Below are 23102 nucleotides of genomic sequence, written 5' to 3' on the forward strand. Positions count from 1 at the left end.
AGTAAAATCCAGCCATTGGCGATGGTGGCCTTGAGCTTCAGGGTCAGCAGAGGATGCTTCCCAGAGCCCTCGGACCTGACGTGCTGCTGCCCACGCTCAGAACCAGGGGCGCTGGAGACGTGAGGGTCCCACCATCCAGCCGCTCACGGGGGTATTGGTTGTGGAAGCCAGAAGAAGAGAGTTTCCAGAAGGGGGGACTTGCCAGCAGGGGCAGATGCTGCTGTAGGTCAGGAAGATGGGGTGACTCATCCATGGAGGTCGGGGGGCCTGGCGGAAGCTGCTTCAGAGCCTCCACCAGGCAAGGAACGAGCGGAGACTGGCCGGGGCTACAACCAGTCGGCTGCTGGGGGAGGTGGAGAGGCCTGGCTCTGAGTGGAAATTGTTTGTTTTTTACCATGGGGTGAGCCAAGCGTGTGTCTAGATGCTGGTGGTCAGGAGCCAGTAGAGAGAAGCTGAAGATGTAGGAGAACGAGGAAGGGTCTCCTACAGAGAGAGGAGGGCAGGAGAAACTCCATCCAGAGCATGCAGGCTTGGCTCGGGATTCCTCTTCCATCGCAGCAGGCAGGAAGGGTGCGTCAGGGTAGAACATGAGTGAACGTATGAGTACATTCATAGGAAGAGATTGATTATGTGGAATTGGCTCATGGAGGCTGGCAAGGCCCAAGATCTTCAGGTTGAGTTGGCAAGTGGAGACTCAGAGCAGCCGATGGTGTAAGTTCCAGGCCAAGTCCAGAGGCCCGAGACCCAGGAGAACCACAGTATAGTTTCAGTTTGAAGGTGGGCAGGCTCAAGACCCTGGAAGAGCTGATGTTCCGTTTTGAGTCTGAAGGCAGGAAGCAGCTGGTGTTCCAGCTCCAGGCTGTCCGGCAGGAGGAGCTCCTTCTTACTAAAGCCTTCCTGTTCTGTCCAGGCCTTCAGCTGATTGGAGGACAGTCTGCTTTCCCAGTGTTTTGATTTTGATTGGAATGTTACTGTCCTCCAGAAACACCCTCACAGATACACTCAGAATAATGTTGGAGCAAATATCTGAGCGCCCAAGGCCCAGTCAAGTTGACACATACAGTTAACCCCTGCAGAGGGAAAGGATGGGCGGGGTCGAGGAGGAGGCAGTTTTCTGATGGCATCTGGCTTTTCTGGGAAGAAAAATGTAGGGCCTTCCCGACAGAGACCGAGAGGTGGAGGGAAGAGATGGTGACGTCAGACATGGGGCTATGGAGGGGGTCTGAGAAGGCCACTGAGGGCTGGGCACACATGGCCCCCAACACATGGATGGCCTGAGGACCTGGGGACCGCAGATCATGACGCACTCGCACCTGCAACATGGGGAAACTTGAGAGAAAGCATTCGGGCCCACCCAGTCCTGGCAGGGAGAGTGCCAGGCCACTGGGGCGGCAGGACAGCAGACTGAGGAACCCTTGTGAGCTGAGGCCCCGGTCACAGAGGCTCTGAAGAGCGGGGGCGGGCAGGGGTCTGCGGCCGGAAGAGCGGGGGCGGGCAGGGATCCGCGGCCGGAAGAGCGGGGGCGGGCAGGGGTCCGCGGCCGGAAGTGCTGGGGCGGGCAGGGGTCCGCGGCCGGAAGAGCGAGGGCGGGCAGCAGTCCGCGATTTGAGTTGGTGTCAGGGCACCGCCATCACGCTCCGTGAGCAGCGGTCTGAAGCTCAGAAGTCTCAGACACGTGGACTGTGCACCTTTCGGTCTGGCACACCTGAGCTGAGTTAACCTTGTGTGCCTTTGTTGGGCAGGTGCTGTGGGTCCAGCACCTGCCCTACAAAGTACATCTAAATAACAGATTTTTGAAAGAACAGTGCATAACTAATGAGAGAAAGACATTAAAACTTGATGTTCTTACAGGTGAGATCTCCAAGTTATCTTCAGGGTTTTCGTCAGTCCTGTCTCCTTGTTATGTCACTTAATTCTCTCTAATCCTAGACTGGACACCTCCATTTGAAATTCTGTGTTCCCCCAAACATTGTAGAAAAGGTAATAAAGTGCTGTAATACTGTAGCCTACTGGGCTGCGTTGTGTCCTGGGATGGTGCTGGGCCAGCATCCGTGTCCTCCTGTCTCCCCTGGACGCTGGTGTCCTCCTGCAGGGCCCTGGGCACACCTGTCTGTAGGAACCATGATACGGATGGTGGCTGGGTTGACAGCCTAGGCTGGCGAGCAGAGGTGGCTTGTGACATTCCTGAACTGCACCTGAGCTGTGATGCTGATGGAATCGTGGGTGCTGGGACTGGAAGGGACACTGAGCTCACCTGATGCCGTGGATGAGGGAGGCTGGAAGGGACCCTGAGCTTATCTGATGCTGTGGTTGAATGGCTGAGACTCAGGAGCTTTCCTCACTTGGGTGCCTGCTTTCTGTTGGCACTTGAAATTTTAGTCTTTGAACTCAAAGCCGTGGAATTCCCGGTCCCTCCCGCCCTCCTTCCTTTCCCCTCGTCTCTTCCCTCCCTGACTTTTAAGCATGGCTTCCTTACCTTGATGAGGAGTCTGGTGCGGTACAGCTCAGGGTGAAGATGCTTTGACTGGCTGTGGTAGCCAGCATGAAGATCCTCTCATGCTTTTACACGTCTGTGTGTGGATGGGTACGTGGTGGTATTTTGTCGTTTATTCTAACATAGATAGGATGGTGCTAGGGTTTTTTTGTCGACCAGTGTACCTGGAAGTCTTTCTGTGACCGTGTGCAGGTCTCCCTGTGTTCTCATGGCCCTGCAGCATTGTGTAGTTGGAATGTGCCCTGGTTTGCCTGCCCGTTCCCCTGTGGGTGGCATCCCCGTGCCTGTTCCCCTGCGGGCGGCGTCCCCGTGCCCGTTCCCCTGTGGGTGGCATCCCCATGCCCGTTCCCCTGCGGGTGGCGTCCCCGTGCCCGTTCCCCTGTGGGTGGCATCCCCGTGCCCGTTCCCCTGCGGGCGGCGTCCCCGTGCCCGTTCCTCCGTGGGTGGCGTCCCCATGTCTTGCTGCTGTGACAGCACTGCCGTGAGGGTCCTTCCACATGGCTTCCTCACCAGCACCCTTTCTTTTTTTTTTTTTTTTTTTTTTTTTGAGGCGGAGTCTTGCTCTGTCGCCCAGGCTAGAGCTCAGTGGTGCAATCTCGGCTCACTGCAAGCTCCGCCTCGGGTTCATGCCGTTCTCCTGCCTCAGCCTCCCAAGTAGCTGGGACTACAGGCGCCCGCCACCACGTCCGGCTAATTTTTTTGTATCTTTAGTAGAGACAGGGTTTCACTGTGTTAGCCAGGATGGTCTCGATCTCCTGACCTCGTGATCCGCCCGTCTCGGCCTCCCAAAGTGCTGGGGGATTACAGGCGTGAGCCACCGCACCCGGCCCTCACCAGCGCCCTTTCTACCCAAACCAGCAAGTGTTCCCAGTTTGTGTTGGAAAGCAGGGATCTCATCTCGACTTCAAACCCAGTAATTAGATCAAGAGGCTGAGTGTGGTGGTGGGAGGGTAGAAGTCAAAGAGGTTAACGGATGAATTGAAAGTCGTAATTGTCTTGGTCCATATCTAATTGACAAGTCCTGATTTGAAATCAGATTGTTTTTTTAAACTAGCATCACAATTGTGTAAAATATTCTGCTAGAAACAAACCCTGCTTGAGATGATACTGAAATTCTGTCTAGCTTAATACCCATCATCACTGTTCAGCATAGCTTAGTGCAGTCTCTCTCTCGTTCCCACCTCAGCCTCTGAATTAAAGAACCTCTTCTTAAATTGTGTGTGGCAACTCGAAGCAGTTCGTATTAACTTACTGTTGGTCATGAACGTATGACAAGGTCTTGCTCTGCTACCCAGGCTGGAGTGCAGTGGCACAGTCATAGCTCACTGCAGCCTCAAACTCCCAGGCTCACGCAATCCTCCTGCCTAGGCCTCCCAAAGTGCTGGGATTGCAGGCGTGAACCCCGTGCCTGGCTCATCTTTTTATTTAATTACATTAATTGAATAATTATATGGAAGGTATTGGAAGTGTCTTTCTTTTGGTCACAGGCTCAAAGCAGTTTTAAATTTGTCTCAAGCCTTTAGATAAATTCTAAATTTAGAAGGGGAGCATTGACGACTCGGTCACTTGGCCTCCTCTCCTGCGTGGATTCATTTTATATGCACTGGTGTATTGGATTAAATCTTATGTCCGCGTAGTGTTGACTGGGAAACACACACTGATGTGTTTATAGCGAGGACGTAGGTGGGGGCTCAGGGCTCTAGCATATGCCCTCAAGCAGTTCTTAGGGTGAGTTGTAGACGCTAGGTCCCAGCATCTGGGAATGTGCTGACCTACGTCTGATGTGAAGGGAGAGTGGCTGGGGCAGATGTCAGGAGCCGATGCTGGCTGACCTCTGCCACCATACGTTTGCATTAGAGTGAGGTTGTCACCCAGTAATAGTTGCTCTTGAAAATCCACAATACATTGCACTCTCAGTTTATGATTTGTTCATTTTGTTTCAGAATGGGGGCTATAAGCACTGCTTTATCTTTGATTAGTTTTTTTCCTTCTAGTTCCAGTTATTCTTCAGATGCCCTGGATTTTGAGACTGAGCACAAATTGGACCCCGTATTTGATTCTCCACGGATGTCCCGCCGTAGTTTGCGCCTGGCCACGACAGCATGTACCCTGGGGGATGGTGAGGCTGTGGGTGCCGACGGCGGTGCCAGCAGTGCTGTCTCCCTCAAGAACCGAGCGGCCAGGTGAGCATCGCCCTCTTGTTGTCTGTCTGATCTCTAACACCAGTTAAAACTGAGCTTCCATACTTTTTGGTCTGTAAAGCCACACCCTGTCTCTTGAGCATAAGGATATGTGTGTGCACGCGTGTACAGACACACAAACCCGCCATATAAAGTGACAGTGTTGCTGTAAATAAAGACTGAAAGGAACTCTGGAATCTACGTGGGTTGTTTAGTATTGATGTTCTGCCGTTCATGTTTCAGGTTCTCTTCACTGGTGCACTCCACGTGCAGTGCCAGCCCTCAGGTCTGGAAGCTTGTGGTCCTGTGGTGGGAGTTGAGCCACAGCTGTCCTACCACATGTTTAAGGAGGAAGGAATCTTACAGATTACACATGGTGTTGTGGACGATCTCCATGTCCAGTTCATTCTTTTTTCTTTTTTCTTTTTTCTTTTTTTTTTTGAGATGGAGTCTCTCTCTCGCCCAGGCTGGTGTGCAGTGGTGCAATCTTGGCTCACTGCAAGCTCTGCCTCCCGGGTTCACGCCATTCTCTTGCCTCAGCCTCCCGAGTAGCTGGGACTACAGGCACCCACCACCATGCCTGGCTAATTTTTTTTTTTTTTTTTTTTTATTTTTAGTAGAGACGGGGTTTTACTTTGTTAGCCAGGATGGTCTCAATCTCCTGACCTTGTGATCCGCCCACCTTGGTCTCCCAAAGTGCTGGGATTATAGGCATGAGCCACCGCGCCCTGCCTTTTTTTTTTTTTTTTTTTTTTTTTGAGACCGAGTTTCGCTCTTGTTCCCCAGGCTGGAGTGCAATGGCGCTATCTCGGCTCACCACAACCTCCGCCTCCCCGGTTCAAGTGATTCTCCCACCTCAGCCTCCCGAGTAGCTAGGATTACAGGCGTCCGCCACCACGCCCAGCTAATTTTGTATTTTTAGTAGAGACAGGGTTTCTCCATGTTGGTCAGGCTGGTCTTAAACTCCCGACCTCAGGTGATCCGCCTGCCCTGGCCTCCCAAAGTGCTGGGATGACAGGCGTGAGCCACCACGCCCGGCCTGTGACCACCTATTCTTGCTGTACTTCATACAATTCCATCTTTACCAGCAACTTAGAAATCGCTTTTAGAAAAGGGGAGGATTACATTTATAAATCACAGTTTTTTTATTTTCCGGCCTTTTTTATTTTTAGTTTATTTTAGCTTTTAACCACTTTGGGGTCATGGTGCCCAAAATAACCTGGAAACTATTTTGTGTTTACAATTTTAGAGGGAGTTCTTGGATCCCAGCTTAAAAATTCCTTTTTTATATTAACAATTGATTCATTACAGCGGAAAAGGCATAAGAAAAGGGCTTGCCTTAAAATGCTGTGTTTATCCCCAGATGAAGAGTTTGTGTTGGTCAAATGTAATCATTTTGTATTTTCTGGAAAAGATCTATAAACTTGCTGTCTTTTTTCTTCTTAGAACAGCGAAACAGCGCAGAAGCACAAACAAATCAGCTTTTAGTATCAACCACGTGTCAAGGCAGGTCACGTCCTTTGGCGTCAGCCACAGCGGCACTGACAGCCTGCAGGATGCTGTGACTCGACAGCCTCCTGTACTGGATGAGTCTTGGATTCGTGAACAGACCACAGTGGACCACTTCTGGGGTGAGTCCCTGGGAGATGCAGATCGCCCCACCTACGGTTGGGATGTCTCTCAGATTATGCTGGGGAGAGGGAGGCTATGGCCAGGTTGTTGGTTTGCAGGGATTATGCTGGGGAGAGGGCGGCTGTGGCCACATTGTCAGTTTGCACGGATTATGCTGGGGAGAGGGAGGCTGTGGCCAGGTTGTCGGTTTGCTGCATGACTGGTTGGGAGGAGCATCAGTTAGGTTTCAGGCTTGTCCTCAAATTTGATCAGGACGCTCCTTGGAAGCCGCTTCCATGTGCACCTTGTCAGGTTGTCATTGGGTTATGCTAACGTATAGTGACTAGTTGTAATGGGGAGATTAAGCAGCAGGTAGTAATCTTAAAACTCTGTTTTTATAAATGCATTACTTTTGTAGAATGTTTGAACAAAGTCCAAAAACGTACCAGTGTGTTTCCAAGAAAGCTCTAAGCAATGAAGCAGCCAGGGTTAGAGAGTTGTTAGAGAATGCTGCAGGGTGAGGCATTGGCACTCAGACTTGGCTGACGTGGGGTCTGGGCAGTGTGAGCCACAGCCTGGCTGGGGAGAGCATGGGGTCCCAAGGCTGTGCAAGGAGAGGGAAGCGTGGTAAGGGATGCCCAGCCGCTCATCTTCGTTCAGTTTATGTTCTGGTTGGCCCGTTTGAGACAATTAGAAGATCCGGATTAGTTCCAGAGATCGTGTGTGCTAATTTTGAGAAGACTTGATACTCGTGTTTGTTCTGTTTTGCTCAACTAGTGAGAGTGGTTACCAGGCAATGGAGAGGCATCTGCTGCTGAGGCTTGTGCCTCACTGAGCGGGCTGTGAGAAGATGGGCATTCCCCTCCTTCCCTCATGTTCTGCTTCCCTCCTTAGGCCAGGTGCTGTGTGTGCTGCCGTCTCTCTGTATTTTCTCCAAAGACAAGTTTTCACCTTCAGTCAGAAGATGGTATCTGCATCTATCTGGAGGCATTTTAGGAAATGAACCGTGACCAGTGCCATAATGATTTATTAACCATTGTAACCTTTACATTTTTAAAATGGGTTTTGTTCTTATTTGATAAGTTGAGCTCAAAAGCAAAAATGTGTGTGTTTTTTTTTTTTTTTTTTTTTTTTTTTTTTTTTTAGGTCTTGACGATGATGGTGATCTTAAAGGTAATTATTTTCGTCCTTTTACTTTCATACACTTTTCAAAATAGAAGTTTTAGTTAAGTATCTGCAGACTGTGATAAACAGGTTCCATCTACCATCTACTGTTTGAAAACTTTAGGTGGAAATAAAGCTGCCATTCAGGGAAACGGGGACTTGGGAGCCGCCGCTGCCACCGCGCACAACGGCTTCTCCTGCAGCAACTGCAGCATGCTCTCCGAGCGCAAGGACGTGCTCACGGCGCACCCCGCGGCCCCCGGGCCCGTGTCGAGAGTTTATTCTAGGGACAGGAATCAAAAACGTAAGTCTCAGTCCTTTAAAACTCAAAAAAAGATGTGTTGTCCAAATTTAGTATTTCCTTTCTATAAGCCTCAGTGTCTGCAGTATTTGTCTTAGAGACTTAAAATTATCCTTTGAAAGTGTAAGAAGTACACCCCAAATCAGCGTCATCCTGCCTGTCCTCTTTCAGCTTACGTTTTATGTGGTTAGTAATTGTGTACCTAAAAGTATTTGAAATTCTATAAATTTGGACTTGATGTGAGCAAAAGAAAGTTTCTATGTAAACGAAACTATTAAAACTACAGTCACTTTCAGATGCACACCCTGATTTGTACAAAGCAGCATGGATGTTCACGCGTGCTGAAGGAATGGCTTTGGGACGTTGCTCTGGTCGGTTCTGTGAAGTGTTTATGCCAGTGTTCCTGTCAGGAAACCATTGCCCATGGTTGGTGCCCCGTGCTTATGGTGATGGAGGGGCCTTCGGAGAACATCTGGGTCTGGGAAGCACACGTGGCTCTGGTTTGTTCTGTGGCAGCAGCAGTCATTGCAGGGAACCCCCTGACATGGACAACCTCTGTCCATGGACTTCCCTCAGTGGCGACTGGGAAAGAGTGTGGGTGTCCCTGCGGGGGTGCCCTCCCAGGTCTGCAGGAGAGACAGAGCCACAGGCCCCTTTCCGGCTTCCAGGCAGGACTGCGATGCCCTGAGGGGCTGGGAGTCTGTGCCCTTCATTATTACCTGGCCTGGGATCTCTCTCACTTGTGGCAGGAAGAGGCTGGGACCCTCGGCCGGGCCGGGTGCTGCCTCATTCTCAAGCCTTTGGCACCTTGTCCTTTGAAGCCCTCATTCTGCCGTGCTTGGAGGTGCTGGAAGCCTCAGGAGTGCAGGGCCGGGTCTGTCTTATCCACTCCAAGCCTAGCTATGCCCATGACGTGGGACGTTCGTCCAGTATTATTCAAATGACCGGACATAATGAAGGATGGCAACAGGATGAAGGCTTCCGCCCTAAGAGTTCTAGCATCTTGTTTTTACCAACTTGTCTTCGTGGCCCTCACTTGTGGTTGTGTCTGCTGTGGTGGTATGGACACTGCTAGTGTTAATGCCGCACAGTAAGTGTGAAAGGGGCCGAGAAAGGTGGCGGGAGCAGGGCGGCACATGGGTTTTCCTCACGGCACTGTGCACAGTGCCCGCTTGGGTTCCTCCATGTGGACCAGCACCACTGAGCACCCACTCTGCGCCAGGCACTGTTCGTGGTGGTCACGGCAGCCCCCTTTTTACCGACAAGCAAACTGGGGCTCAGCCAGCTCAGGAGGCTCGCAGGCAGGTGGGGGAGCCTGGAGCTGAGCCCAGGTGTCTGACCCAGGTGTTCCCCCTTAACTGCCTGCCTCCATGAGCACTTGGCACCCCACGGCCTGTGCGGTGCTGCACGTGAGCCCTCGCATAGCTTACGCGACACGCACAAGGATTCCCTGTATTCAGGGTTTATTGAGGCTGTGTTTTGAAGCATGCCATTGATAGGCTGAACATAACATTTTTCTTAGAATAAAAGCACATTCCATACACTCTACTATGGCAGAATAAGGAGGTTCACAGATAATTGAGAGAAGCTACCAAACTCTGCTGTTTTCCGAAGGCCTCCCTAGGCGTGTTGTAGTAAATGTGTGTTTATGACTGACAGAATTTTGGGGATCAGGGCCCAAGCTTAGCCGTGCAGTTGAGTGTGTCTTTAGATGGAAAAGGCGTTGGTGTGGTGTGGATTGTGGCTTCCCGAAACTCATGGTACCTGCCCGCAGACGTCGGTCTCATGGCGCCTCCCCACAGATGTTGGTCTTGGGTGTTTTGGGGGAGAAAACAAGCCCCATCCTTCCCGCAGGGGTTCTGGGCTTCACACCTGCCTCACCCTCTCAGATGAAGGCCAGGACTTGTGCGGCCCACATTAGTGTTCTCCCTGTATTACAGTAAAATATGTTTATCAAAGAACATTGGAAAATCAGGCACAAAGAAGAAAATAAAAATCACCTACAAGCTGCCACACCAGAAAAAAAGCACACTTCCAGAAATTTCCTCTCTACGTACTTACAGTCAGATTGCGTGAATTGGTTGCATAATCATATTTACTTAAAATAAATATGGCTTTCCTCAAGTATAAATTTTCTCTCCACATTTTCTTTATTTTTGTTTTCATGTATGTATTGTAATTCTCTCTCTAAAGTCTTTCAGTAGTACAGATAAAGTAAGTCCTTTCCCCCCACCCAATCCATCTCCTCCTGGGGGAACCACGGCTAATGATAATAGTTGAATGGGAATTCTTACGCTTTTTAAAATGCGGTAAAATTCAGATAACATGAAATTAGCCATTAAAATGTACGGGTTAGGAGTAGTCAGCCTCCTGTTGCATGACTGTCCTGGGATTCTCTTATGCACCTGCAGAACCGTGCAGTTTTGGCTTTGTTTTTCCTTAAATGCCATCATGGTGTATGCACAGTTTAGCCTTTCTTTTCATTTTATATGTTAATTGATGCTTGTATGGTTTTTTTTTTTTTTTTTTTTTTTTTTTTTTGAGACAGAGTCTTGCTCTGTTGCCCAGGCTGGAGTACAGTGATGTGATCTCAGCTCACTGCAGCCTCCACCTCCCGGTTTCAATCAGTTCCCCTGCCTCAGCCTCCCTAGTAACTGGGACTACAGGCGCATTCCACCACGCCCGGCTAATTTTTGTCTTTTTAGTAGAGTTGGGGTTTCACCATGTTGGCCAGGCTGGTCTTGAACTCCTGACCTCGTGATTCACCCGCCTTGGCCTCCCAAAGTGCTGGGATTACAGGCATGAGCCACCATGCCCCACCCAACACACATTGTATCTTCTGAAGTGAGAGGTGGCACATGCCTGCAGTCCCAGCTACTTAGGAGGCTGAGGCAGGAGGATCGCTTGAGCCCAGGAGGTCGAGACTACAGTGAGCTGAGATCGTATCCCAGCACTTCAGCCTGGGCAAGAGTGAGACCTGTCTCAAATCAATAAATTAAAAAATAGGCTGGATACTGTGGCTTATGCCTGTAATCCCAGATCTTTGGGAGGCAAAGGTGGGAGGATCACATGAGGCCTGGAGTTTGGGACCAGCTTGGGCTGTAACATAGCAAGATCCTATCTCTAAAAAAGCAGAAACAAATTAGCTGGGCATGATGGCATGTGCCTGTACTCCCAGCTACTCAGGAGGCTGAGGCAGGAGGATCACTTAGGCCCGGAGTTCAAGGCTGCAATGGGCTATGATCATCCCACTGCTAGGCGACAGAGAAAGACCCTGTCTCTAAAAACAAAATTAAGAATAAAAATAATAAATAGGAAAGGAGGTGATTCTGGAGGTGATTCCGGTGCTCCGGTGTCCCATCCTTAAGCTGGTGGGTCAGAGGCCATGAAGCAAATGGCTGTTTGGCAGTATCTGAATGTGGTAGTATATGTGTAAACAGCATTGGAGTGAAGTGGCCGCGACTCGGGGACTCTGTAGATGATTGCTAGTGCGGCAGCAGAGCTGGCGGCCTTCCCCAGGGGTTACCCTGCAGCCCCCTCTCCGGGGTCGCCCGGGGGTTACCCCGCAGCCCCCTCTCCGGGGTCCCCCGGGGGTTACCCTGCAGCCCCTCTCCAGAGTCCCCTGTCCACCACCAGCTGGGCTGTTCCCCAAGTGATTATCTTTGGTGTCCATTCTAAAAGTGCCTGAAATGAGTAATTTGGCTACTTGACTTATCAGGAAGTAGATGTTGGCTTTATGGGAAGAAATAACGCGTGTTCATGGTTTTTTAATAGGCGGTGCGTCTTTCTACGTGAATAGGATTTTGTGGCTGGCCAGATACACTGCGTCATCTTTTTCATCATTTTTAGTTCAACTTTTTCAAGTGGTTTTAATGAAGCTCAATTATGAATCAGAAAATTACAAATTGAAAATTTATGAATCAAAAGATTGTGAATCCGAAAGCTTTAAATCAAAAAGCCATGAATCAAAAGGTATTTAAATATTTTTTCCCTCCTTCTTCCACCAGTCGCTTTCGCGGTGGAGAAAGCACTGTGCTTTTCCTCGCCGGGCGCCTCCCTCACTGCCTCCTCCTGCAGTCTTGGTGCTGGCCCTCTCCTGGCTTCCCCCTCTGGATCTTGCATCTCTGGGAGCTTGTGGAACTTTTCCTTTGTTCTGTGTGTAGTTCGGTTCTCTCAGAGCTGATCAGTGTTGAAACAGCTTTAAGGTTATTTCTTAAATGAAAAGTTAATGTGCTCAACTTTTGATTTTTATTAGCTTTTTAAAGCAAAAACTTTACCTGAGTGGTATTTAGAACCTATTTTTTGAGAATTTTTTTTTGAGACGGAGTTTCACTCTTGTTGCCCAGGCTGGAATGCAATGGCGCGATCTCAGCTCACTGCAAACTCCGCCTCCTGGGTTCAAGCGATTCTCCTGCCTCAGTCTCCCGAGTAGCTGGGACTACAGGTGCCCGCCACCACGCCCGGCTAATTTTTTATATTTTTAGTAGAGATGGGTTTCACCATATTAACCAAGATGGTCTTGAACTCCTGACCTTGTGATCTGCCCACCTCAGCCTCCCACGTGCTGGGATTACAGGCGTGAGCTGCTGCGCCCGGCCCAGAACGATTTTAAGCTGATGTTTGTATTGTTTGGACTGCGCGCGGGATTTAGCCAGGGGGTGGGGGGTCTTTCCCGTCTCTTCTCGTGGCCCGGGCCCTGTCACCGGCGTGGTAGGAGCCATCCGCTGCGTGAGCTCTGTGGAAGTGGCTAGCCTAGCACATTCTCTGATCATGGTGACTTCATCAGGGTGCGAGGAGCGCTCGAGCTCGGTGTTGTGAGTTCTCTAAGCCTTTTTTGCATGTGTTGCAGCTCATGCCAGTTACTGTGGGAGAATGAATGTGAGAGAGGTTCTCAGAGAGGATGGCCACCTCAGTGTAAATGGGGAAGTGCTGTGTAAGTATGGCTTCGTTTTCCTGTGAGCGTCGGTCGTGGAGTTGGCCCCACATGCCGTCACGTTGGGCACTAGCAGAGAATGAGCGGCCCGTGTGACATGGTGGTCCTCACTGATGACGACGGGCTGGTGGAGCTGCTGCTTAAGCCCCCATCACAGAAGCTCATAGCCACCAGATTGCATTTGCTTTGATTGTTAACTGTCTTGTGTGTAATTGAGTTTCCTAGTTTTTCAGACTGCCGTTGCCGTGCACAGCTGAGATGGACAGAGTTTGCTTGTGAATCCGCCACATTCACTGCTTGTCACCCACAGGCGACGACTGTAAGGGCAAGAGGCACCTCGACGCGTACACAGCTGTCCACTTGCAGTCGCCACGGCCGCCCAGGCGGGCAGGGACCCTCCGGCACATCTGGGCGTGTGCAGGTTGTCTCTCCCCGTCTCCATCTCATCCTGCCCCGTCACCATGCTATTTGCGCCTTGTGTGGTTTGTGCTTAGAATTCAAGTGCTTTAAAGTCTTGCTGTAAAAACTGACAAGAATAGTATTAACTTTGGTTTAAAACAGGGTGAATCTCTCTCGAAAAGATTCCTTGTGAATTGATTTTTTGGAGATGGAGTCTCACTCTGTCGCCCAGGCTGGAGTGCAGTGGTGCAGTCTCGGCTCACTGCAGCCTCCGCCTCCTGAGTTCAGACAATTCTGCCACAGCCTCCTGAGTGAAGGATTCTTTTTGTGTTTTTAGTAGAGACAGGATTTCGTTATGTTGGTCAGTCTGGTCTTGAACTCCTGACCTCAGGTGATCGACCTGCCTCGGCCTCCCAAAGTTCTGGGATTACAGGTGTGAACCACTGCACCTGGCCTCCTTGTACATTTATTTAGGATGAGTTAAACATTTGAAAAGGAGTGTATTTGCGGTGAGATTGAAAATTGAGAAAAGGTGAGTCCCTGCTCACCCCGCTATGTGGGAACTGGAACTGGGGCTCGCCGCGGCTGCACCTCTGCCCTGTGCCGCTTTAGTGGTTGCTGTCTGTGCCCCAAAGCTTACATGAGCACATTACTTGTTTCCAGTCTAGGCTCAAAACTTTCTTGGCAGAGAGACACCCTTTTTTGGCATCTTAAAAAAAAAGTTTCAAAAATAATTGTCTCATCTGCTAATTAATAAACGTAAAGCAATTGATTTTTCTGTTAAATTCTCATAAGCCATACTTCTTTGCATGCCAGCCATGTTGTAATTACATAGTTGCAGGAATTAACATATAGATGTTAAGTCAGTGTGAGGAGAGAACCACCCACCATGAGATCTGGAACAAAACTTACTTTGGGAGGCCGAGGCGGGTGGATCACTTGAGGCCGGGAGTTCAAGACCAGCCTGGCCAACATAGCAAAACCCTGTCTCTTTAAAAAAAAAAAAAAAAAAACTGGAACAAAACGGATTTCATGAGTTTCCTGCTTTTTGTAATGTGAGGTTTGATACTAAGTTGATTGTGGTGCATTCCATCATCCGGTAGTGCCGTGTTACCCTTCTGAAACACTTTTTCACTAGAAAATATTAGCCTTTAGAATAATGTGAATTTTGGTCTTTGAGTAATTATTTCTCACCTAGAGCGTATGAACTGCAGGGGTCTATGGAATTTCAATCTGCTTTAAAATATGGTACTATCTTTCCAATATAAACTGTGCTGGCACCAATGGCCAATATTTATAGGGTGGCTTCCAACCGCTGCCCCCGGGGTTTCGTAAGGGATATCTGCATTTTACATCTGAAGTATCTGCAGGCAGAAGTGAGTGAAAATATTAAATATAGAACTGAGTTTTTCCTATGGTAATGTCAGTGCGGTATTGCCAACACTTACAAGAGTTACTTGGTTTTCGTATTTTTTGAGGAGACTCGACCCACCGACGTGGGCTCTGGTGAAGTGTGTGGTGTGGGTGTCCCCGCGGTGCCGTCAGTGCGGAGGCTGGTCTCTGGCATCTGTCTGCGGCCTTACACGTCTTCTCTGCGCAGGTTACTTCTTGCTGCAGACTCTGCGCAGGATCGGAGCTGCGGGCCGGGCTGTGTCTAGGACGGCGTGGTCGGCCCTGTGGCTGGCCGTGGTTGCTCCAGGTGGCTATTTTGGGTTTCTGTGTTGCGTTCTCTCCAGAGCTTCTGGCAGCTAAGCACCTGCACTCGATGATTTACCTAACCAAGTAAAAATCTCATGTAGGCTCTCATGCTTTGACCCTTGGCGTAACGTGTCTCGTTCCTCATGATGTAGCAGTGTTAACTGACTCTACTTGCTGCATGAGCGCCCTTGGTTTCTCTGGGGTTGCGTCTGGGGTGAGTCCGGCTGCTTGAGTGCCCCGTGCAGGGCACAGAATGCATGGATCTGGGGCTTGCTCTCCTGCATCCTGTCCTGCGTGTTCATCAGTGTGATACGTTACTGCCTCGCCTCTCCTGCATCCTGTCCTGCGTGTTCATCACGTTACTGCCTCGCCTCTCCTGCATGCTGTCCTATGTATTCATCAGCGTGGCACGTTACTGCCTCGCGTGGCAACTAGCATCATGGAACTTCTTCACCTCCAGCTTCATCTTCATGTGCTTCTTGCTTGGCCTTCACAGAAACAGTCCATTTAGGAGCTTGGTTTTCCTGAGAACATTTCCTTAGAACGTTTGGTGTTTTCTCTTGTAGGGAAGGCAGCCTCCGGAGTGTTCTGGTGGCTAGGGATTGGATGGTACCAGTTTGTTACTTTGATTTCTTGGCTGAATGTGTTTCTTCTTACCAGGTAAGGAAATGGATATCATGTCAGCTTGGTGCTTTAAAGAACCAATTTTGTGCCATTCGCAGGCTCTCATTTGATTTGTTATTTTATAAGGATTTCGCTTATGTTCACATAGTGTTTGTATATTTTACAAAAGTGCCTTTATATTCTTATTTTTCAAACCAACCTGTGAGGTAAGAAAGGCGCAGATATCATTAAGGAAAACAAGTGTGCAGAGGTGAGGCAGCTGGAAGGGCCTGGGCAGGGTGGGGACCCAGGTCCAGGCTCCTCCCCTGCTGCGGTGCCCAGTGGCGCCAGTCACCTCGGGAGACTGGTGACCTGAAGGGGCAGAGACTCAGGGCAGCTCAGGCCGTCCCCACAGCACCAGAGAGTTGGTACCATAGGTCTCGAGGACGCCGTTGTACACTAAGGTTCTCCTGTAGGCGTCACAAGCCTTGTAGATAAAACCGTAACTGCTTTTCTAACACTGGGGGGTGGATTTTGCACAAAATTATCTAGAGGGGGAAAGCAGATTGGTGAATGCTGACTTTCATTATTTCCAAATCAAAGGTTTTCATTTTTACCCCCAGGTGCCTTCGAAACATCTGCAAGCTTTTAGTCTTGCTCGTCCCACTCCTCCTTTTACTTGGTAAGTCAATCCAGGGGCTAAGCAATACACATACATGTAACTTAGTGGAAAAAAATGAGCGTGTAAGTCCATGTTTTGAGAAACGTGGTGTACCTGTGTGCGTGTGGTGGTTATTCTCTTTTAGCAGGTCTCTCCTTACGGGGCCAGGGCGATTTCTTTTCGTTCCTGCCTGTGTTGAACTGGGCAAGCACGCATAGAACACAGCGGGTGGATGACCCCCAGGATGTATTTAAACCCGCGACTTCTCGCCTGAACCAGCCTCTGCAGGTAAGAGGGTAGAAGGGCCTGTCAGTTGGCACCGCACATGTGAGGTCTTCAGGGACGCGTCCACACTGCTGTAAGCCAGGCACTGCGGTCAGGTGCCCTGTTGTAGGAAATATTTTTAAATGTCAGATAAGCAAGTCTTTGGAGCTCCTTAAGTGTTCTAAGAGTTCAAATGCACATTTAAAGTACTCTCATGATTCAGTTAGTTTTAATGTAAAAAACATTATAGTATTCATTACTGTGCAAAGTACAGAAAGTATAGAGAAGCAAATGAGAACCACCCATAGTCAGGCACATAAAGATCGAACCTGATACTCCAGGTTTCTGTGGATTCCTCCATTTGTGTGCTGTGCACCCCAGAGCTGGCGTCTTGCTGTAGGACACTGTTTGGAGGTTTTGACTGACTCTGCTCATGGTGACTTGATTACCTGGTTTCATTCCTCTCTTACCATTTCAGGGTGACAACGAGGCTTTTCCATGGCATTGGATGAGTGGCATGGAGCAGCAGGTGACCTCCCTGTCTGGACAGTGCCACCACCATGGCGAGAATCTCCGAGAGCTGACCACTTTGCTTCAGAAGCTGCAGGCTCGGGTGGACCAGATGGACAATGGCGCTGCCGGGCCATCAACATCGGTCAGAGATGCTGTGGGACAGCCCCTGAAGGAGGTGAGTGCTGCCGGGCTACCGGGCTCCACGGTGACACCAGCGCGCTTCTGGGTGCCGTGTTCTCTCTCTTTGGGCGACAGAGGGGATGGGAGAGGTGTCGTTGTGACAAGGGGTTGCACTTTCTGTTCTTAGTTGTTGAGAGCAGTGTGCCGGGGAAGGAGTGGGTTTCCCATCGTCTGCTGATGACCAGGAGGTGTGGCTTCCATAGCACGCGTGGAAGTGGTGGGCAGGAGATGTGTGATAACCCCAAGCGGGAAGTCTGGCGGTCGTGAAGAACCGTGGCCTTTCCTGTCCTGTTCTCCAGATTGCCCTCTTGGTGACAGGTCATGGTGCTCTGTCCCTGCAGACGGGACGGCCACTGAGTGTCCCTGTAGACAGGACGACCACTGAGATGGACACATACTGTCTCACGTGGGCCCCAGACGCACTTCGCCTCGGAGGCAGCCCAAGATGCTCCCGCCCACCGCAGGGATTGCATGGGGGGGCCCAGGAACCTCTGCTTCAGAGGATGCCCTCTCTTGTAAAGAAAATAGTCGACAGCTTTTCAGAACAGTTTAGTGAAAACTAAATTGTATGTGGCCTGAGCTCATTTTAGTACAGATTGAGCCCATTCTTAAGCTGTCTTCCAGCACGTGCCTGTCTGGGTGTGATCATGGCAGTGATTGGAACGCAGAGCAGGGCTTCCCTCAGAAGCGGTGCACGCAGTGTTAAACGCTCAGCCACCTGGCAGCGGGCAGAGCCTGGTACCTGCTTCCCGGAGCCTCTAGCTCATGTTTGCATCTGCACTGCCTAGTGGAGGACGCCACTACTAGCATATGGTAGTTACATTTTTGTCAGTCAACACCACATCGAACTTTAAATGGCAGGTTCTCACTTGCATGGCCCCATTTCAGGTGCCCAGTAGCCACGAGTGACTGGTGCTGCCCTGCTGGACAGCACAGCTGCAGCACGGCCCACCGTGGCCCGAGGTGGGCATCAGGCCCTCACGGGGTTTGCTGCGTCAGTGCACTGGGCTCAGGCCTGTGGTCCCAGCTACTCAGTAGGTCGAGGCGGGAGGGTCGTCTGAGCCCAGGAGGTGGAGGTTGCAATGAACCACAGAGGGGACCCGTGGTTCAGGCTGGAGTGCAGCCGTAAAATAAATAAATATATAAATAAAGATCTCTGGAGTTAGGGATGAAGATGAGGATGTTGTTATTAAGCGGATTACTCCTGTAGGGTCTGTGCCACATTGCAACCGCAGATTCTCTGATTGTCGACATTCCGTGTAGAAACGCCTTGGCCTAACTTGCCAGGTTTTTGTTGCTTAGCTTTCTCCATCATTTGTTCACCCCTTTTCTTTCCTAAGACTGACTTTATGGCTTTTCACCAAGAACATGAAGTGCGCATCTCACACTTGGAAGATATTCTGGGAAAACTGAGAGAAAAATCTGAGGTATTTATTTTGCACCTTATGCTTTTTTAAAATAAAAAGAAAATCAACTATGGCTCATATTTTAAAGCCCCTGGGTCATTTAATGTTCCTCTTTTTAGGCTATTTGCTGTTGTGTAAAGTGGAAAGAAACACTTGTTCTCTGTCTGGTGTGGCAGGGGCTCTGGGACTCTAACATTTAATCGGGCGTGTAACTCACTCATCCCTGTGTCTCGGCACAGAGTAGGGCTGCACACGCCAGGAGGTGGCTCTGCCAATTCCAGGCGGCCTCTGGGTTCCCATCCAGCTTTTTCCGGCTCCAGGGTGCTTCCTCGCTGCCACACACCCCCTTGCAGTGTCTTTAGAGGGGAGATAAAGGACCTGAACCTTTTGACAGACAGCACTAGCTTTGGGTGGGAAGGCTGGGACCATTAGTTGCTGAGAATGCCAGGGGAGGGGCCGGGCCTCTGCGCTGCCCTCAGCCCTTGGGAGTTAGGGTGGGGCTCAGGTTCCGGCTCTTTGTGTCTCTGGTGCTTGACACAGAGCCTGGCGTGTCACATGTGCATGTGTGTATTGAACTACATTGAGAAACGTGGTGAGCCTAAGGGTTGTCTTTAGCACACCCTTTTGGGAATCTTGGGACCTGCTCATGGATTATGGAACCTGTGAGATCAGGCGGGTTTACCTGGGAGGGAGAGGAAGGCTGAGAGGAGCAGGCAGAGGGGAGAATGTACCTGCCTGCGAGGGTCTGCGGGGTGCCGCCTCCTGTGTCCACTCATGAAGGTCTGCGGGGCGCCGCCTCCTGTGTCCGCTCGCGAGGGTCTGCAGGGTGCCTCCTCCTATGTCCGCCTGCCCTGGGCCAGGCTGTGGAGACCTCCGTGGAGTGAGACTTGGGGCTGACGCCGGCACTCAGCATGGTGCTGCTGTCAGGTCGCGCGGATGGCACAGGCCAGCATGGCTCAGCTTCATGTGTGCCTCTGCCGTGTCCCTGTCCTTCACGTTTAGAACACACTTTGGAGGTGTGACAGGGAGCTGACTCCCAGCCTGGGTGCTGGTTACGGGAGCTGCATGTTCTGAGCCCGCCAGGCCGTCCCCGTGTGATTTGTGCTCCTTTCTGCACACACTTGATGAAGGTTACTTTCAAATGTACAATGAACACTTCCTACCTGCCACCCACAGGCGGATCTGGACTTTGAATTAAAGGGGGTGTTTCAGAGAAATCAATGTAGTTTTAAGTATATGGATTTATGAAAAGTTAATATATAACTTAAGTATTTCAGTAGATTATTTCTTGTATTTTTTAGGCCATCCAGAAGGAACTAGAACAGACCAAGCAAAAAACAGTCAGGTAGGAGGATTTGGAAAACACTCACTTTTGTCTTCTGTGTGTGTGTGTGTGTGTGTGTTTGTTATGTGGAGCGGCAGCAGAGTGATGAACGAGGGGACACGGGGCCGGCCTCCACCGTGGGTCACCTGAAGGCCCTGAGGTTTGTGCTGACAGACACTCCTGCTGGGCTGCGTGAGGACAAACGGGTCCTGAGGGACTTGCCACATCCCCTTCCGTGTGGCATGGACCTCCGTGTCAAAGGTGCTGCCCTTGCCCCTGCTGTAACTTCGTCTCCAGTGTGCTTGCAGGGCCACCCTCAGGGAGTAGGTCAAGGCCCATCTTGCAGCCCATGCCATAGTGGGTGTCATGGTGGGCTCTGCGCCGGGCCTGCGCTGGCACCGTTGGCATCTAGGTGGGTGGGGTTACAGCTCAGCCTCATCCCTGCTGCTGCTCCTGGTGGGCAGGACACCTGCTTCCAGAACCACCCGATTTGTGCTGGGCATGTCACGGTGGGCCTCTGCGTGGCTGTTGGCCCTGCTGCCCTTGGAATTCATGGCACATCCGGGTCCCTCTGCGCTTCCTGGGGATGCTGGCGTTTTGCTCCTCGAGGACTCCAGGCGGCTTTCTTCCACACAACTACTGATTTGCCTGAAGCCTGCTTAAGTGGAGTGCCTCCTTCTCACAGGTGTTCCCAACACGGCAGCTTTGTCTGTCTTCCTTAGTTTTATACACACAGCTCATACCCCCACAGCCCTCCCCGCTTCTAGATTGGGCAGCCTTGGCTTGGTTGTGGTTTCCCAAGGTCCCCGCGTCTGCACTCAGGAGGGTCCGTCCTCCCCTGTGCCCCATGTTCCTACTCTGTGAGGACAGGTGTGAGAGCTGAAGCAGTTTTCTCTTCTTCCAAAGCTTTTATTTCAATAAAAAGTTGCTTTAATACGGTAATATGTCAGTCCTAAAGTGTTGATCCGGGAATGAGCTTTTTGAGATATTAATTGTTAGTATCTCATTAAGTATGTGTACCTATAAAGGCCTCAAGTGATCCGTCTGCTTCGGCCTCCCAAAGTGCTGGGCTTATAGGCATGAGCAACCGTGCCCAGTCCAGAAATAAAGTTTTTAGATGCTTAAATCGTTTTCAGAGAGAGCTCTCACTCGCCACTGAGAAACACCGCTAGCAGCATTTTTGTAGGTAGCCTCCTTGTGCAGTGTGGATATTTGTATGTTACAGACATAAATTGATGCAGAAGACGACCTCTCTGGGATTTTTATTGGAAACTGGCATTCAGTTTCCATGTTAGTGTGGCACAGGTTGACATCTGTACAGTTAGGACACCCAGGAGTGGGATCGGGTCCCCTCAGCCTGTGTGTAGTGTGGGAAGTGTGTAGGCTGGGAGGCTTGTGTGTGACCCATTCTCACTGTTGGATTCCAGTGCGGTTGGTGAGCAGCTCCTGCCCACGGTTGAGCACCTCCAGCTGGAGCTGGATCAGCTAAAGTCAGAGCTGTCCAGCTGGCGACACATGAAGACTGGCTGTGAGACAGTGGATGCTCTACAAGAAAGAGTGAGCTGCTTGCGTGTTTACTTTTTGTTTTATAATAGAGTAAAAGAAAACCTGATGACTTAGGTTTATTAGTTGTTTAAATTTTTTTTTTTTTTTTTTTTTTTTTTGAGACCGAGTCTTGCTGTGGCGTGCAGGCTAGACTGCAGTGGCACGATCTCGGCTCACTGCAGACCACCTCCACCTCTTGGGTTCAAACTCTTCTCCCACCTTAGTCTCCCGAGTAGCTGGGACTAGTGGCACGTGCCACTATGCCCAGCTAATTTTTGTGTTTTCAGTAGAGACGGGGTTTCACCACGATGGTCAGGCTGGTCTCAAGATTCCTGACTCCAAGTGATCTATTTGCTTCGGCCTCCCAAAGTGCTGGGATTACAGGCCTTAGCCACCCACCACGCCTGGCCTAAGTTGTTTAATTTCAACTTCCTTTAAAAACTTTTTTGACTATATGTGAACTTTTTAAATATTTCAAAATAACTAATTCAGTGCTCTGTAGATTTTCCCGTTCCCGCACCACCGCCTGTCAGCACCCACCGTGCGTCTTTCCAGTCTCCTTGGTGTGCGTGCAGCCCAGGGCCAGCGCTGACTTGTGGCTGGGTTGTTGCTGTGTACCTTTCATTAAATAGACTCACCTTGAACCTGCTGCTTGCTCTGTTTCATGTTAAAACATATCATAGACATTGCTTCAAGTCCATCATCCTTAGGCAGAGGAGAAAATCTAGACATTTAGAGCTGCTTAAGAATGAAAACACAATCATTTGGCAAAAGTCGTCAAAGTCAGACAGTAGATTGGTAAAGGTATTTGCAATATGTGTGGTAAAATTATCTCTGATGGGCAGAGAGCCCCTAGAATTGGTAGGAAGAGAAGCAGTGGCGACAGAGAAAGCGTGCGATAGGCTGGGCGCGGTGGCTCACACCTGTAATTCCAGCAGTCTGGGAGGCCTAGGCGGGTGGATCACCTGAGGTCAGGAGTTCGAGACCAGCCTGGCCAACTTGGTGAAACCCTCTACTAAAAATACAAAATTAGCCGGGTGTGGTGGCATGGGTCTGTAATCCCAGCTACTTGGGAGGCCGAGGCAGGAGAATCGCTTGAACCTGGGAGGCGGAGGTTGCAGTGAGCCGAGATCACGCCATTGCACTCCAGCCTGGGCGAGAGTGAGACTCTGTCTCAAAAAAAAAAAGAAAAAGCCAATGTGCCATCAGGGAGCTGAGTCCTGCTGATGGGACTTGCAGACTACAGCAGGCTCTCATCTGTAGTCTACAGGCCCACGAGGACGCCGGCTGCTGTCAGCACTGGCCAAGGCAGCGGGCTTTCCCCTGGCCAGGAGGACTGTCACCAACCACGGCCTCGGGGGGAAAATCTTAGGATATTCACCAGTGACAAATACCTGCACTCTTTGAAACGCACAACCATGCCCTTGGGAGTCATCCTACAGAAATAAAGGCACCAGTACAGAGGCCACACAGGCAGGAGGGTTAGCGCTGCGAAGTTAGTGTGGGGAGAAGTGAGGGTAGAAAGCAGCCACGTGCCACTGTTAGCGGGTGTGGGCTAGAGAAAGGTGTGTCCACACGTGGAGCGTGGGAGGGTGGCTGTGATGAACGGCCGTGCCATAGGCTTTGCCATTTCCTTCACGGTCTATTGTTATAAAGCAAGAAGAAAAAGGTATTTACATATGTGTTTGTGTGCGTAGAAATAACACGGGGCGTATTTAGCATACATGAAGCTATAATTTAGGTTCGTTTATATGACTGTTTTCTTACCAGACCAAGTTTGTTGATGGCAGGGCCTCTCCAGTGCACCTGTGTGCCTAGCTGCAGGG

General features: G+C 50.4%; 2 protein-coding genes across 29 annotated transcripts in view; one reads left to right on the forward strand and one right to left on the reverse strand.

Moving 5' to 3' along the window:
• The window catches only part of PRKAR1B (protein kinase cAMP-dependent type I regulatory subunit beta), a 329737-nt gene that overhangs the window by 289143 nt on the left and 17492 nt on the right, over positions 1–23102 (reverse strand). The window lies entirely within an intron of this gene.
• SUN1 (Sad1 and UNC84 domain containing 1) overlaps positions 1–23102 on the forward strand; it is a 160355-nt gene that overhangs the window by 121928 nt on the left and 15325 nt on the right. For 3 of the 28 annotated variants that reach the window (XM_050784200.1, XM_050784206.1, XM_050784198.1), the window contains 15 exons: positions 4489–4677; positions 6121–6305; positions 7432–7458; positions 7574–7753; positions 11525–11722; positions 12600–12683; positions 12994–13104; positions 14683–14781; positions 15347–15440; positions 16007–16065; positions 16190–16332; positions 16787–16996; positions 18342–18428; positions 19709–19752; positions 21159–21288. In XM_050784200.1, the coding sequence (XP_050640157.1) occupies positions 4489–4677; positions 6121–6305; positions 7432–7458; positions 7574–7753; positions 11525–11722; positions 12600–12683; positions 12994–13104; positions 14683–14781; positions 15347–15440; positions 16007–16065; positions 16190–16332; positions 16787–16996; positions 18342–18428; positions 19709–19752; positions 21159–21288 (1840 nt within the window). The other 25 variants (XM_050784220.1, XM_050784223.1, XM_050784218.1 and 22 more) reach the window with 14 other exon arrangements.

The sequence above is a fragment of the Macaca thibetana genome, chromosome 3, assembly GCF_024542745.1.
Source record: "Macaca thibetana thibetana isolate TM-01 chromosome 3, ASM2454274v1, whole genome shotgun sequence".
Lineage (NCBI taxonomy): Eukaryota > Metazoa > Chordata > Mammalia > Primates > Cercopithecidae > Macaca > Macaca thibetana.